The sequence below is a fragment of the Vidua macroura genome, chromosome 10 (genome assembly GCF_024509145.1).
Source record: "Vidua macroura isolate BioBank_ID:100142 chromosome 10, ASM2450914v1, whole genome shotgun sequence".
NCBI classification, from domain to species: domain Eukaryota; kingdom Metazoa; phylum Chordata; class Aves; order Passeriformes; family Viduidae; genus Vidua; species Vidua macroura.
In genome coordinates this window covers 19131955-19149901 of record NC_071580.1, presented here as the reverse complement: position 1 = coordinate 19149901, position 17947 = coordinate 19131955, and the positions used below count along the sequence as shown (strand labels likewise).

The 17947-nt window shown below is 41.6% G+C and overlaps 1 protein-coding gene across 16 annotated transcripts in view; it reads right to left on the bottom strand.

Annotated features, from left to right (window-relative positions):
- SPSB4 (splA/ryanodine receptor domain and SOCS box containing 4) overlaps positions 1-17947 on the bottom strand; it is a 158818-nt gene that overhangs the window by 48870 nt on the left and 92001 nt on the right. For all 16 annotated transcript variants that reach the window (XR_008438581.1, XR_008438580.1, XM_053986187.1 and 13 more), the window contains one exon: positions 8047-8903. Coding sequence is in view for 14 of the 16 variants with exons in the window: in XM_053986187.1 (XP_053842162.1) it covers positions 8047-8740 (694 nt within the window). In the remaining 2 variants the exon portion in view is untranslated. The remainder of the gene's footprint in view (positions 1-8046; positions 8904-17947) is intronic.

Sequence of the window (17947 nt, the reverse complement as noted above, 5' to 3'; positions counted from 1 at the left end):
AAGAAATTAATCACTTTGTCTTGCTCACATAAACTGTAGCTGTCAAACTTGTTGAAACCAGAAGGAAGAGGAAGTAGATTTTTTCAGCTTCAAGATGCTGTCTCAAAAGCTTTGTGGCCCATTCAGTTACACAGTGAATAGACATGCAGGTAGGTGGCACACACAAGAATATTATTAATTTTCTAGTTACTTTTATTGAAAAGCAGAAGCACCATGTCTTTAAATGTCATGTCTGAACCAACACATGCAGAAATGGAATTCCCATTTCCAATGGGGGGAAAAATTGCTGTAAAAATTAAAGTGTCTATTGTGAGAAATAAAACTGTCAAACAAGTTTTCATTTTTTAATGTTACCTACTTTGCTTATAATACATTTTGGTTTAATACAAATCACTTCTCTGGAATAAGGCAATTTTTTTGGACAACCAGTGATAAGAAATTGGTAGAGACTGAGCTAATATGAACCTTCTCAAAAAAAAAAAAAAAAAAAAAAAAAAAAAAAAAAAAAAAAAAAAAAGGGAAGGGGAAACCAAAGATATCCCACATCTGGAAGTTCATTACTTTCAGAAAGAAATGTTCACAGAAGGCAGGGATATACTCTTATATTGCTATTCATGACACAAGTTTGACACATGTATGAAAATGAAATGTGTTGTCTTAAGCATAACCATGGAAAATACAGGTATAGGCTTGACTAACTGTTCTTGGTGTTCTGGAAATCACCAAGAGAAGTTCTCTTTGTAGTGTCAGCATTTTATCTTCTGTATTTCATCACCAGCTAACATTAAATCATCTGAACACATCCTCTCAGTACACATACATGAAGTTCAATTCTGTCAATAACTTCCAGCACCTCCTCTGCTGCAACCCTGAGTGAGTTCCAGCACTGAAGACTGAAATGTCCCATCTCACACTTCTAGCATTGGAGGGTTTTCAGCAAAAATCAGGTTTGATAACAGACCAGAAGACAGATTTGATCATCAATCCCAACCCAAACAGTTTAAAGTGAAAGACTGAAGGAATATTGCCAAATCAAAGCAGATGAGGGGGAGCTTTGATCCAGTGCTGTCCTGCTAGCAGGGTTTTTCTGCTCTTATCTTCAAAGGGCAGCACAAACCTGAACCTGAGAACACAGGGACTGTCACGCTCTGGGGGTTTCCACACTGGCTGTCTGGGGAAATACAGAATACACCAACTCCTGGACATACAGGGCTGGGGAGAAAAGAGTCGAGGAAAAAGTGAGTACAAAAGGATGATTTGCAGCTGAACCTACAACCTTTTATCAGAGTGAAACACTATCTCCAGATAGTGGGACAAGGCTGCCCAGCTCAGAATTACAGCAGCAGAAAAACCAAATCCTATTCTGCTGTTTGCCAGCTTCCAAGTACTTCACTTCACAGCCTCAGCATTATTTCCACACAGCATTGCTGCTAGTGCAACTTTATTCTCCTGTACACAGGGAGCACCAGCACTACTTTCAGCGGAACCACCTGCAGAGCACAGCAGCATCTCTGGACATGCTCATTTTCAGGCCCATTGCCTGTCAATTTACCATAAAAAATATGAATTTTGCCGTAATATGAAGACTGGTATAGGAACTCGTGAGCCAAAACACACTCTTTTTTTAGAGTGGAATTTTCTCTGAACTCAAACTAGAAATCAGGTTGTTTAACTCTAGTAAAGAAGGTTTAGTAGCTTCTCTCTAGTAGAGAAGCTACACTGGATTTAGGAGAAAGAGGCCATCTGCAAAAAGAGCTTGTAATTACAGAAGGGTAGAAACTTCCATGGCTAGAGAGACAAAGGAATATCTTAAGGAGAAACATAACTTATGAGGAAACATGTATGAAACAGAAAACAGTCAAAATTTAAAAGGCACGTGCAATTTTGACAATAAAATAAATATTTCACTCCATGACAGTAGTATCCCTGTTTGCCCTGAAACTTGGATTTACAGTCTACAATTCCCAAAAGCAATACAGATAGAGCAAATTCAACAATAATAGTCCTTTACAAACTTCCACTTCTTATACAAACCTATGAGAATTAATTTACATTGCTTAGCAATTCCATCGTAGCTTGACCAAATTCATGAAAGAATTAAGCCTATCAAGTTGCTATTTTAGTGTAATAAGTACAATATTCATGGTGTAACTTGTTCACTTCAATCTTGAGAAGAGAGCTGTAGTCACTGCTCTTTAAGGTACTTATTTCTTAAAAAGAGGGTACATGGGAAATCAGTGGAAACATGATCAGAACACATTATCAAGCATTTTTTTCCTTAAAACTGTAGATTTGGCAGTTGCCATGGCACTTTTATGAACCAGAGAGGGACGAATAAACACCAGGTATGTCAGGATGCAAAGAATCCACAGCCCAGCTGTGGACTACTGATGGCTGCTCTTAGCCTTGGGAACTTTTGAGCTTGAAAGAAAATATCCCAGCACCTTCTTATGTGCTAGGCCAATGATAACTGGATCCCTTGCTAATAAACAAATTAGACAAGACTGCAAGGAAAAAAGAAACCAAATCCACAAATAACTCCCAAACCATAAAACCAAAAAACTTGCTAACTGTAAAGCTGATCTGTGCCTTAGATTGTCAGAGGAGGTTCTGTCACTGGAGGTCTTAACAGGAAAGTTATATAAAACAAACCCCATTCATCATTACAGCTAAAGTCACACACTTAAATTTGAAATGTCCTTATCTAGAAGAGTGACACTGCACCTGATCTTCTACAGTTACCAGTAACAAAAATGCACTACTTGAAGTTGGGGACAAGGAAAAAAAAAAAAAAAAACAAACAAGGTAGGTTATTTATTATTGCTTAGTGTGACAACAGAAGAGAAACTCAGCTGGGGAAGGAAAGAAAGAAATGGGGACTGAATAAATGAAGAGTATCTGGGAGAGAGATGTAATGCAGAGACCACCAAGAAGGGACAGGGGGTGGCTGGGGTGAAAAGCCACTTAGCAGAGTAGCATATTCTAGTGACAATACAGTGGTTTCAGCCTGCTGGGAAAAGGCTGAGAATTAATTAGAAAGTGTTAACAAATTAGGATTAAAGGACAAAAAAATGCACTTAATCCAGGGAACGGGAATTCATTTAGAAGAAGACAAAAAAACCCTAACAATAGCTATCTGACTCCTGAAGCAGCCACTGAAAATGCTGTTTCCTGTTAAATTATCTCAAAAGTTAAAGATTGCTTCTTCACAGCATTGGCTGCTTAATTGCTGCAGCTTCATCCTCCGACTGCATGTCTGTAGGGAAAATCCTTCCTAAGGTTTAGCAATACTGGATTTTCAGAGTACATTATTTCCATTGCAGCCTCCAGAGTCTTGTATTATATGAATAGCATAAAACAAGTTTAGATAAACAAAAAAACCAAGTCTATTAAAAATTTTTAATTGAAACCCATTAGGGGGGAAAACCCAGAGTCTGATGAGAGATTATGGATTTCTCCTGGCAGTTAATAATGTCACAATTTTGACTTAGATTTCTTTATGGCAAAAAAGCCTCCAAGGGGAAGAGTGTATGTTTATAACTAGCAATTGTGGTATGTTAGACACAGACCAATGTGAATTAAAATAAACTGAGAATAGTAGGAAAGAGAAAGAAATTGTGCATAGCTCCAAAATTGGTCTTTTAGCTTAGAAGCATCACCTTCAATTCAAAATGCTAAACACACAGAGCCTCAGGTCCAGAAGAGTTTCAGGGGTTAAACTGTGATCTTTGCACAGCTGAGAGCAAAAGGAGTGAACAGACCCCACAAGCCAGAAGTTCTGCAGCTGGAGCAGCAAGCAGAGAGGATGTGCACTGAGCCCTCTCCTCCCTCCCCCTTCAATACAGAACAACCCCCAGCTCCTCCCTGGAGCTGCAAGTGCCAGCAGCCAAGAGAGGCAGGAGCCACAGGGATCAGCATCCTTTCCCCAGGCAACCCAGGATGCAAGAATTTGCTCTACTCTTCCTGGGCCCAATTCACACACAGGAGCATGAACTGCCTCAGAACTCCCTGAACTGAGCCAGCTTGCAGGCAGAGTGAGCAGGCTACTGGCACACAAAAACAGGAGCCAAAATTTCTGTTTGGATGATCTTTAGCCCACCTATTCCTTCATGGTAGCTAAATTCAAAGAACATACTTGGAATAATATTTCTGTTTCCTTAGGGGATGTAACTAGAGATGTTAAGAGCAGGGGATCTGTTGCATGGCAGGGCTCAGTAGCTGCTGATAAAGCCCAGGGACCCCTTGCTGGTGAGGGCCACATCCTGCAAGAACAATAAAATATAAATTTTACAAATGTTTTCCACAAATTATACTTGGAAGTAAAGTCTTCTCTTCTGAGACAAATGCTTCTAACTTCCTGAGCTCAACAATTATTTTCAGAATTGAGTAAGGACTATGGGAGGTTTAGTGCAAAGAGTGCAATGAGTTCAGTTTACCTACTCAATGACCAAGTTTTCCATCACAGCATTGTTATATTGATTGTCCTCCCAATGCTTTGTTTAAACACTAACGGATCAGTCATGATCTGCAGTGTACATTTACACAGAAGTGTTTTGCTATTTCTCTGTTCCAGTCTATAAACAGTCTCCAGGACTCCTCATCAGACACCAGATATAAATAGACCAGCTTTTTGTAAACAAACACATATCCTGATCTGAAAAGTAATATTTACTGCTTTTATATTATTTGAGGTTTCTAGTTATTGCAATAGGCAGTAATTCAGAAGACTGATGTAAAATTCTATCTTCTGTCCAGCTTAGGAACTAGGCAAACAGTGTGGTAGGTACTGACAGCATTTTATCAAAGGAGTTTGTGCTGGGAAGAACTCAATGTAATTCTTATGAGCACTCTCTGTCCTGTCCCTCCCAAACCCTGAAAACAGTTGCAACTCCAAGTCTCTCAAAATAAAAAAGGGAAAAAAATTATTGTGTAAAGTGACAGATCATCATCATGTGATGTTCAAGGTAGTTTCTGAAGCAGAATACTGTGGGGATCAGACGCAGCTGGCAGAAGTACAACTGATTTTAATTACAGCATTATTCTAGGAGCAATATCCAGAGTCCAGAGGGCACACAGGTCCTTGATCTTTGACCTGCAGCCTTATCCTCCTGTGAATCTGCCATCCCTGCAGTAATTAACACACTTGGAAGTCTGCATCATCTGTGACGTATGTTTAAGTTCATTGCAGCTGCATGAAAGCCATCATCTGAGCCTTTCACTCTTCCATTCCTGAAAGCCTTTCACTCTTTGCCAAGCAACTGAAATACACAGGCCTTTAAAGTATTCAGAGGTCTTCAATTTAAGCAGCAAGTATTGAAAACACTAGAAATCCCTGCCATGGAGGTCTCTGCTTGCCCTGCAGGACTCCACACAAACAACCATCACAAGCTGTGGTTTGCATTCTGAACGGCAACAATCAATCACTGAATAGAAAGTTATGAGGCACTGTTTGACAGCAGCTTCAAGACCAGCTAAGTTTTTATGGCCAGTTCTACCAAAAGCTGCACTCAGGAGTAGGAAATTATTCCAGGGAATGGGGGGCAAGAAAGATTAGGGGGAAAAAAGGAGGGAAAAAGAAGAGCTTGGTAATGTTAGAGAGGAATCAAACAGTAACAACTCCCCACATACATATATGTTCAAATGTATTTAAATTTGTGAACACAACTGCTCTTCAATACTTGCTCTGATTTTCACAAGAATAAGCAATTATAAAAACCTGCAATCAAAAGTGCAATGAGAGCAAACATGGAGAGTGCCACAGCCAAATTTGTACTGTTGCACAAGGGCTGCCTGGATAGAAACACCTTTAGTGGTAAAGAGACTGTTTGCTCTGGAGCACCAGCTAAAGAAGCTCATTTGGTTTCTTGAATGTTGTTTTTGTTGCAGGACAGTAATGGATCAGTGAATATGTGATAACAAATGATGTGATTCCAGGATGTCAAACTGCCCCATAGCAAAGTAGCTTTAAACTTCCTCTTCACATGATCAGATTAACACTCAGGCTTACATAAAAGTTTAGTTCACAAGTTTTCTTTTATCCACGGGTTCATGTGTTTAAAAATAATAGAGACTTTGACTTTCTCAGGGATATCCTGCCTCTTCCAGCAAAATTATCCCACGAGAAACTAGATGGGAATTTTTCTCTCTGCCATCTCACAGACCACAGCTATCCTTCTCCACTTAGTCCCTTTTATTTTATAATTTCTACCAAACTCATTCACATCCTCCTCCTGTGTTTTCATCTTCCTAGAGCTCCCTTGAGCAGCCCTGTGAAAGCTACAAAAGGAATGCAGAACAATTCCTCGTGTGGACGTGGTGGACCAAGCTGAGCTGTACTTTGCTTAGTTTGGCAGATATTCACAGCATTATAAAAACTGCTTTTGCAAAAGTCTCTCTCCCCACAATCCAAGAAAAAGACTGTCAGCACATCATTCTGCAGTGACTCAGTAATTGCAAAATACTTAAGATCCTTGGATATTCCCCTGTATGAAAGCACTTGGGAAGCTGTCGTTTAGCATCAGCTGTAAAACCTGCAGGGCTTCTGTGGATAAAAAGTCTTTCCCCCAGAGCTTATTACAGATGTTTAGAAAAGGTAATCTTAAGCAGGGTTGAACTATTTAATTTTGTTTCTACTTGGTATGTCAGATATAAGGTTAATGAGCAGAGAATTAATTTTTGACAGAAAAAAAATCTTAGACCACTCCGTCCTAATGGAAAAGGATAGTAAATTTTTTAGAAATTACTAATTAAAAAGCAGGTGTTGAACACTTGCTCTTACTGCCTTCTTGAAAGACCAAGTTCCATTCAAAGAGCCCAAAATAACATGATCATTTTGCCCAGTCATTTATTTTCTATATATTCATATTTGTAGCTCCTACTACACCTCAGATAATACAGTTTTAAACAAAAACCAAGTTCCACTTGCTACCTTGTCCATTCTTTTATTCTCCAGCTTCCAGCAGCTGACAGTGAATAGCATCCTTCTTGCAGGATGTGGCCCTCACCAGCAAGGGGTCCCTGGGCTTTATCAGCAGCTACTGAGCCCTGCCATGCAACAGATCCCCTGCTCTTAACATCTCTAGTTACATCCCCTAAGGAAACAGAAATATTATTCCAAGTATGTTCTTTGAATTTAGCTACCATGAAGGAATAGGTGGGCTAAAGATCATCCAAACAGAAATTTTGGCTCCTGTTTTTGTGTGCCAGTAGCCTGCTCACTCTGCCTGCAAGCTGGCTCAGTTCAGGGAGTTCTGAGGCAGTTCATGCTCCTGTGTGTGAATTGGGCACAGACCTGGCACAGCCCACACATTTCTGTGCATGGAGAACTGGACAGGACCCACTTCTGCCACTCACCTTCTACTGGGCCACTGCTTGGGGGGTCACAGGAGCAACATGCTTCTCCTTGTTATGTAACAATTTCATTAGATCCAAAATAGCTCATGCTTATCCAAAAACCTTGATTTCTGGACAATACCCTGAGAGAGTACCTTCTGAAATGAACTAAGGAACACAGCTGTCTTTCAGAAAAACTGCTGAATGCAGTATTTGACCTGACTTTCCAGATTCTTGGGGATCCACAGCTGCTTCTGAGGGTTCTGAGAAGGCAACTACAGAAAGAAAGTTGTCTGGCCAGTCTTCAAGTATGTTTATGCACACCATGTAAGAGTTTCCACTACTACAGGAAATTTTTACAGGATCCACAAATCCTATTTGGAAACCACAGATTTAAAACATATCCTCCAGTAAACAAGAGTTTTACTGTTAAATATACCCAGGAAGCTTCTCAATATCTTTTTCTCAGCCTGTTCAGCTTCTTTGAACATAGAATTCTTGCCACTCTGCCTGTCAAAAAGGAAGGTATTTTGACACAATCCATACCATGTATTACAAGACACAGATATATTTATTGTGGGCAGCAAATACAGGGTGCAGTCCTCACAGCTGAACCATCTGCTCCCCCAGCACACTGTCCAAAGCAAAAGGAGAAAGAAAAACCCCTACATTAGAAAAATTGAGAGGGCAACGAGCAAACGCGGTAACACTTACGGTCAAGTCCGTTGATGTATCTCATTGTAATTTCACAGTGCCCCCAAACTGCACTGACTATGGGGTAAAGTTTTTTCCCTTTTAGTCCTCTGAAGGCCACTCCAAGATACTGTCCATCAACCATGAAGCTAAGCGTCCCTTCATCCATATCCAAAACCACCAGTAAGGAGTCTGGGAGTACAAAAGACTCATCTGGTTCCAAAAAGACGGGGTACGTGACCCCGGGCTGGTTTTTACAGTTGTGGTAGAGTTTGTTGCGCCCCAGATCCCAGCCCCAGGATTCATTGTTGCTACCAACCAAGGACGTGTATCCCACTGAGTGCAGCGGCGCGTCGGCCGTGGAGACGCCCACCACGGCGTGAGTGCCCCGCTGCCTCGTGGGCCAGTGGATCTGCCACACGTGCAGGCCCCGCGTGTAGCCCACCTTGCCCCGGATGCAATCTGTGCTTTGGGCCACCGGGTGTCTGTGAAAAGTCAGTTTATCATCTTCCTTTACAAATATATTTAACGAGCGATCTTCGTTATTCCAAGCGTGTTTGTACTGGACCTCCAGCTTGGCAGGGGGCATATCCAACAGCATGTCCAGGCGCGCGGGCTTGCAGAAATCCGGGCCTCTCAGCTCTCGTTTCACGGGTCTATAAGGGGGCTCCCTCACATCCACAGATTTTATGCTCCCTGAGATTTTCTGGCCCATTGCTTGGCTGCAGGTTTACAAAGGAGAAAGAAAAGTTGACTTTGGCCCAACGTCACCTCATGAAAGCACCGTTTCACTGAGCCAGTGACCTGACAAGCTGAGTGGATTTACTCCTTCTGTTTGGAGTTTTTTAGCAGCAATGTTTTCAGAGTAAAAAAGGCTCCTGAAAGAAAGCAGAAAGTTTCCAGTTAGTTTAAGAAAGCCAACAGAAAACCCACAGCATATTTTTGAAGCTCTTCTTCTCATCCCTAGGAGCTATTTTAAACACCAGAGCTAAATTCACTCCTCCTTGTGCAGTGTCCTGCAGCGCTAGCCAGGCTGCCAGCAGGATGCGGAGCCCACCAGCGCACGGAGCGCAGACAGTCATTTCCTCCAATTCATGATAGGATGCAGACATTCCTCACCTTCTGCCCTTCCACCTATTTTGTCTGGCCAAGTTCACAGCGGGCCCAAAGCAGGCAGATGCTGTTCTCCAACAGCAGTGACAAACTTTATGTGCTGCAGTAGCTTCACTTTCACTTGTGCGTTTGGTTCAGTCTCAGACACACACTAGGTCAGAATCTTTTGTTTCCAGACATGCTCTGTCCTGGACCCTGGTGACAGAGACTTCAGCTTCTCTGCCCTTATTAAAACAAATGCAGCCAACAGCAAATGGCAGCAAAATTTACATGTTTCTTTTTCATTTACCCTGACATTAAATAAAAGGAGAAAAACATCCAAAACTCATCAAGATTTTGGGGTGGTTTTTTAAATAAAGGAGCTAAAAGGAAAAAAAAAAAAAAGGAAGGAAGTAGGAAAAGGAGCCATGGAAGGAAAAACGAAGAATGGCTGTTTCATTTCTTTGGCAGACATTTCTAATGGGCAGCTACTGCCACTGGGGATGTTCCTAATGCTAATGGACAGCAGGCTAATCCACAGTTCCTGTATTTCAGTATTCAGCTGACCTGAAACACAGCAAGACACATTATGGGGAATACGTGATTTTGAAATGTATTATTTCTCTGCTTCCACAGACAAACAGGGCAAAAAAGCACCAGGAGAAGTTTCTCTGCAGCCTGAATAAGTTAGATTTGTTCACATTTTAGAGTTCAAGTACAGTGTAGAGATAAATCAAGAACTTCTGAAAGTACTAGAGGAATAGAAATGAAGACAAAGTGCTATAAACTCAAATACATGATTGACATGGGATCAGATAGAGTATCTGCAGCAGCAGACATACTTCTATCCTCTAGCAAGATCAGTGCCAAATCCAGGAATGTTCAAATATAGTAGAGTAGACCCACTCTGCTTATTTATTGACAGAGTGGTGACATGCTGCAAGAATCAAAAAATCTCCACACTCTCAAGAGGCTGAAGAGCCCAAGTGACAGCTGCTTGTCATAAAATACCAAACAGCAGATGGGCAGAAATGTTCTTGCAAAAAAAATCCTACAATATTTCACTTGCTAAGTCAAGCCCATGTTCTTCCTTTTAAAGAACTTCTACTCCAAACACACAGTCCCATTCCAAAGATAATTTCTGAAAGAAGCTAAGAAACATGTATGCACAATTAAAGGGAACAAAAAGAAGTTTAAGAAAAAAACCCTATAAAATTTACCATCCAACCAAAGTTTGAGAAGTAAATGAAGTCTTCTTATTATTTCCAATGGCAAATAACATGTAAAATATTTTCAGCATGTATTAAATACAGAAATTAAACCATATCTAGTCTTCTTAAAAAAAAAAAAATAAACCAAAAAAGAAGTAAAAGTACAAAGGTGATTTTTCAAAACCACATGACAGTTAAGTTATTACAGGAAAATATTTTCTGGTGGCTGGTTCCCACAAGAGCATACGCACACACATCAGTGTAAAAGAAACACCAACTCATTGCAACTACTTTTAATGATTGAAAATAAAACAATATACACAAGTATCCAACCCCCTCATATCACATTTGCAGGTAGACTCACAGTTCACAGGAGCTCTCCACGTGAGCTCAACTTGAATGACCCCCCTTATTCCTTTCCAAACCACGTAAGAGGAATTCAAAACTTTAAACAGCAATTATACTTAAGCTGATGCTTCCCATTTCCAATAGTGCACAAGCACTCATGGGTTGATGCAAGGATTCAAAGCCATGATGCCAATTTGGCCCAGCAGAGCAAGTTCAGTACTTTATTCCACACCTATAATCCCAGAAGAAATTAAATAGTGACACTAATACACACACAAGGAAGCAACAGGAATAAGTGTTGTAAGCAAACTTTCATAGGAGGACACATGCTCAGGGATTGAGTAACTTCTTTTAAAAAGTGATTATTGGAGCTTGAAAGGAAACAAAAGGGGAAAACATCAGACTTTCAAAGGGAACGTCAGTGACATCTATTTGAGATTTAGCTCTACATATGCCTTTGAAAATTTCTACTTTAAAACACAAGACAATTGCCACATTCCTATCAGAGTACTGAGGGGAGACAGCCGGGGAAGTCCTCAGTGCATCCTGCTGTATCACTTCCTGATCACATGAGAAACTAAACTTGGCACAGATGTTTGCCTGGCAAATCACCAAGAATTATAAACACTGAATTGACTCACTTGGCAAGCCACAGACATTCTTCCTCATGTGCCCCAAACTGTAACATAAACAGGCTGCTAATAGATAGATCAGTAATTCAGAGGAGTAAAATGCATCATTATGAGTACCTTGATATACACACAACTGTGCCTGCACTCTGGGCTGCCCTCAGTAAGTACTTTAATTTGAAACTGTATCTTACAATACTAAGTCTTTCATCACACATGAACATTACCATGGAACAACAGTGCAAAAATCTTGCAGTTAGGCAGCTCTGGTTGCTGGAGCTGAGTAGTAGCTGACATGAAGACTTTATGTGAGGAGCAGTCTTGCCTCCCAGCCCCGGCAGCAGCAATGTGAGCTCCATGGGGAGCAACTCATCCATAAAGTCCTCCTGGCGGCTCACAACAATCCCCTTGGGGGCTTGAAGGAGCAATGTGTCTCAAAAGGCAGATGATCATCTATGGCCTCGCCTGTGTCCTGTCCTTTTACACCAGGCAGATGGCAGAGACCCAGCTCAGGCATGGCACAGCAGGGAAGCACCACTGTGCCCTCCACCCTACCACGAGCTGCTGTTGGAGGGATGCAGCTCACCAGGGCCCAGCCTGTCTTCACCAAAAAAATCTTCCCTACTTCCACAGGTCACACACTGGCAGCACAGAAACTTCAGGAAAGTCACACTTGCCCCAACTACCATGGGGATCTGCAGGAGCTTCTCCTCACACCAGCAGCTGTGGGAAAGCCATGCACACTCCCATGGAGGGAAGGGGAGTGACAGACAATTCATCTGGCAAAGGTACCCCAGACCTGCTTCCTGTCTGCAGCACAGGATGAATACACTACACAGCATTACCAAAAGCTCTGGGTTAGGGACAGAAGATTAATCCTGTCAGACTCGTTAGAGTTCAACTCACTTACAGAAATATTTGGTTGCAGAACCTTCTTACCATCTCCTGAGTTAATAGAAACTTCTCAAAGCACAGGGTCATTCAACTGCTCTTTCTGCAGTCTTATACCTTGTAGAGAAACTTAGATTTCCTTGCCTAAATCTTCTCACCAGATACATAAATATTCAGAAATAGAAAGAACATCAATTTTCACTGTATAGCTTTGCTTTGAAGGTTTTCCCAAATCTTTGCTCTTCCTGTAATTTCAAACCACTACAGGAGTTAAAAAACAAACTATTTCGAACTGTCTTAATATATGACCTCTCCATTGCACTGGTTTAGTGACTAACACTAAATTTCACTACTTGTCCCTGTGTGAGAAGACTGCTGGTTTTTGCAGCCTAAATAATTTCTGTCTCACAGTTTCCCATTCATGCTGAGCTTTGTCAGGCTACAATGATTAGAGTAAATGTACTGTACAGGAACAGTACAACTCCAAACAGGAAAAGCGTGTCAATGTCACTTAGCAGTATCTTCATTCAGATTGCTAAAATATTTAGGGAAATCATTCACAATAAAATCACAAATTACACTTACTACATAAAGCTTGCTGTGACATCACTTTGCTGTCATTAAATAGGGTGCATTTCTTAAGTTTGGTATGTTGGCATCAGTAGAACATACTGATAAAAGAAACATGCTTTCAGCAAAGTCAGCTTTCAGCATTCATAGTTGTATTTCCCTCTGGGTCACAAACTAGACATGCAGGAAGCTTGACAAACATGCATAAGAAATGACAGCACATAAACACAATTCAAAAGTACATTAGGAACACACTAAGATTCAGGTTCCTCCTAAAATAACACTTACCCAAAGAGTGAGAAACAGAAGGCGAGAGCGAGACACAGAAGGTGAGTCCCAGCTAATGACACTGGCCAGTGAAAGTGGCTATCAGAAATGCAGGAAAGGAGATGCCTCTATCCAACAGCACTGCCAATGTCTACAGAGCAGTTCTCACTCTTTCTGCTGTTGGCCCTCATTCTTTTTTTTCTTTCTGCAGCCAGACCTCAGTGCCACCTCCCCTGACAACGTGGGCTTTGTCACCAGCCAGCAAGGACTCCTGAATGCCAAGAGAGGCAGCAGTAGGCTCTGAACCAAGGCCACTCCTCTGTGGGCACCAAAACTGCTCCTTCCCCAGATGCCTCAACAGAACAGACACAGTGTCTGAACACTCTGAACGTAACTTCAGTCCCAAAGTCCCTACAGGAGGACTAGGAAGAAGAAAAACACATTATATGTTACACTGGGCCAATCGATGAAAAGGGTTTATGTATGTTCAAGGACAAGGACTTTCACCCCCAGCCAGACAATGTGAAGGCACAAGGCCCAGTGTCTATCAACTTTGCTCCCTGTGTGCAAACAGCTACATAACCATGACAACGCTGTTTTGAGGGTGACAATGAATTAAGCACATTTTTGGCACTTAAAGAGACTGGGTAGCCTGGATTCAACTATAGATCCTGGTATCCAACATTGTTCAAAATGGGCAATAAATCAACAATGTTGGCTTCCTTGGTCAAACTGGGAATATGCAATAACAATGCAACCAGACAAAAATGCTTGGCTATTCCAAGCTATCCTGTGCTACAGACAAAATTCGATGCTGCATGCACACTTAGCAAATGACATTTAATATGTGGGATGAACAATGCAGCACTAAGTCATGACTTCTTCGATTCCTGAAAGGAATGCAAATCCTGAAAATCCCAAGGACATTCCTCCGTAAAGAGTAACTTGTTTTGTAATGCCACAAAAATGTAATTGTTTCAAAATTCAGGATAAGCTTGTTATTAAAAAAAACCTGTGCATTTAGCTGCTTGGAATTAGAATAATCTGAAATACCATACCATCTGTACCATCTGACTTAGAAGCAGTTTAGTCATATGACGAAGAATGCAGAAAGAATCCTGAGTAGCAATGAATACAGTGGAATGTTCATTTTTAAGTACTTCCATCTACTGTATTTTGGAACGGAGCTGACTTGAGGTTTTGGGTTGGTTTTATGCCTTCCTCTCTCTGCATGTGTTTCTGTAATTCTCCCCTTTCATGCTGAAAGTTGGTTTTAGATGAAGACATTTCTATTCTGAAGAAACATGAACTGAAAATACTTCAAGTCTGTAAACAGTTTTTCTGTGTAATCACTTCTCAGAATACAGCAATGCAATTTGAAAAACAAATATAGTAACACAATACAACAAAAATTACCTTTTTTTACTATGCAAGTACTTTTAAAACTAGTGATATTTCAGTTCTTAAGTTCCTGAAAGGAAACAGCACTTTTCTTTCCAGGGTATACAACAGGAATACCCATGCAATCCTACAATTGCCATAAGGGTACAGATGTTCAAGCTGCTACATCCTTTCCACCACCCCTTCCTAGTCATTATTCCCTTTTGTCTTCAGCCACCTGCATTCAAATGGCCTTGAAATGGGTCTGCCTCAGAAAACTAAAGTGAGTAAAATCTAGTGTTTTATTTTGCCAGGTTATTTTCAGGTGAATAAGCCCTCTGATCTAGAATACCAGACAGTTATGTAAATACTTGCTCTGGCAAAAGGAAAGAGAGAGAAAAAAATTAAAATCTCAAAGGCAGAACCATTCATTTAGGCAGCAGTCCAAACCAGGAGCAAATTTCCACAGTCACTTCAAGCTGCCCTAAGGGGCACACCTAAACTTCATGTCAGAATTCAGCACAGGCATGAGCTTCTGCTTACATCTTCCTCTTTCTTCAAAATCATTCGTCTTCCATCCTTCAGTCACAGTACATACCTTCCTGTTTTTCCCAAACAGCCGATGCGACCATTTTTAATATTCAAGTGTCAGGGTTGTATCACAAGAGCAAATTAACACACGAAAAAGGCTAAATACTAAATTGAAAATTACGCTTTCAGCTCCACTTTGCATTTTACAGGATCATTTGCCATTTTATATTTCTACTCACCATGCTTCACCAAGTAAGTAATACCAATAGGTGTCACACACATGAGATTTAAAACCCAAGGAATAATTAAATTTTGATATTGCAATTTCTCACCAGTCATTACTACTTTTCACCAGCCTAACCCATTTCTTTTTAGACAATTCATTTTATATTTTAGCTCTATAGCTTTGTAGAGGATCAATAGGCCTACAGCTGCAGTTTCAAAATCAGAACATCCATTAAGTGACAGCCTCAAGATGTGGCTGAATACATTCCCACTGCCTTTCTTTTACTGCAGTTCCTTTTGCTGTAATGTGCACTGGAGCCAGTTGGCCTTTAAAATGAAATAAGTTAAAAGCCATAAATGAGAGAAATACTCCTGGAAAGCATCATTCCTCAGTCTAGCCAGTTGCAAATTCCAGGGAATGTGCCAGAGATGATCCCTGAGCAGACTGAGGACAGGCCTGCAGATGGTAGAAAGTGACAGTCAGACAGATGAGTGCTTCTCTGGCTTGATAGAATGGTTCACCAGAACTTTACTGCAACTGCAGAAACTGTAAGATCACACTGGAGTGAAAATTTGGCCCCCCAGCTCAAGCTTCAGTCTGTGATTGTGTCAGTGTTTTCCAAGTTTGGCGAGGCTTTGTAAACCATAAGGGAGCCTCGGTCTGCAACTGGTTATTACCAGTACCATGGTAGGATGGGGCTAAAGAGGAACACTCACTAGTGGCAGCTCTGTGGCTCTACAACATCACAAGGCTACTGCAGATTTGCCAGACTCCACAAGAGATGGCTCCACTCTCACAGTGCCTGTCTGTACATTTTGCAGTGGATGATTCTAAGGCCTTGCCTCAGTATCTTCTATAAAAAAGACATTCACCGCCAGCTTAAAATTTGCAATGCTTCTGGAATAAACAGGATACTTTTGTGATCATCTTTTGCATCCAAGTCTCACTTTGTGTAATTCCCATTAGGACTGAAGCAGTTACAGACAACACCTGTGAGATGTGCTCAGCTGAAGCAGCCCATCAGAGGCAGTTCCTGATGTGACCTGGATGTCATTAATACTTCCAGCAGTGCTGCAGGAGTCCCGTGACACAAAGAGACCATGCCTCTGGCCAGACACAGCAGACAAGAGCTGAAGATATTCTTCCCCCAGGAACTGAACAGACTGGTGTAGAAGAGATGCCCCAGAAGGCTGTCTTGGACAAACCATGGGTGGACAAATGCACATGGGGTCAGGCCCATTCCCCCCAGTCAGGGCTGCAGAGTGAGAGGGGGAGGGCAAGGCTGGAGGCAACCCAGCCATTGTTCTTGCACAAACATGCAGGAGATGAGTGCAGGAGAACAAGTTTGATGCTGAACAAAAGCGTATTCTTTTGTTTAATAGGAAAATAGACTTACACAATCACACCATCTGCATCCCTCCCAATCCTTCCCCCTTCAGCTACTTCAGTCAATAGCCACCCTCAGCCAACTCTGACAGAGCAGCAGCAGGCTCAGGAATAACTGTTCCTACAGGACAGGACAGACATCCTGGAAGTGAGCACATGGAACACCAGGCTGGGCTGCCAGGCCACATCTTGCCAAGAAACCCTGATGAGAAGGCGCTCACATCAAAGTTGTAACTGCAGGCAAAGTGTCCTGAAGATTTCATGTCAAGTCAGCCGCAAGACACAAAACCAGGAAGGCAATGCTTCATCAGCCCCACAGTTCCTTCTTCTAAACAACACAAATTAAGTAAACACACTTCAGATATGTTAAAGAAACATCATGACAAAATCAGATTGCACAGATTCTATATTTCCCAGGTGAGGCAACGAATCAAGTTTCTTTGGAGGGCTGACAAAAAGACAAAACTTCCTGTTAAACAAATAAATGTTTTTGCAAAACTCCACATTATTTAAGCAACAGCAATGAATTTCATCTGTTTCAAACACCAGCCACTACTAAAGCCCATCTGTCAGTAGAGAACAATTGCACAGACAAGTGGAGATAATGGAGAAAGTAATATCATAGAAACAAACTGCCTAAGCTCTAAGCAACAAAATTGATTTTCCTCATGCTTATAAAAGCTTTTCCATTTTACCAAGTAGAATTTTTGTGTCTGTTTTTTTATTAATTTAGGAAATAGGGCACTTGGCAACACAGGAGAGGCTGGGGAAAGGCACAGGACTTTAAGGAGTTAAAGATTCACAGACAGTTATGTCAAAAATCTGACTTCTGAAGACACAAAGGACACCTGGTGAGAACCCAGAATGGGTCTCATAGTGGTGAATCATAGAATGGTCTGGAAGGCACTTTAAAGATCATCAGGACTCGGGTTAATAGCACAAAGCTGAGTAAGGGGAGGTTTAGGTGGGCTATCAGGAAAACATTTCTCACCCAGAGGGTGGTTGGGCACTGAACAGGCTCCCCAGGGAAAGTCACAGCACCAAGCCTGTTCAAGAAGTGTTTGGTCAATGCTCTCAGACACATGGTGTGACTCTTGCAGTGTCCTGGAAGAGTGGCAGGGCCAGAAGTTTGGCTTAATGATCCTGTTGGGTGCCCTCCAACTGAGGATATTCTGTGATTTTAAGATTTAGTTCCAACCTCCCTGCCAAGGTCAGGGACACCTGCCCTTAAACCAGGCTGTACAAAGCCCCATCCAACCTGACCTTGAACATTTCCTGGGATGGGGCACCCATAAAATCTCTGGGCACCCTGCTCTAGCCAACTCCTTATCCACCAAGTGATTCTTTCATCAAATCCATGTCTCTCCAGTTTAGAAACGAAGATGTCCTGT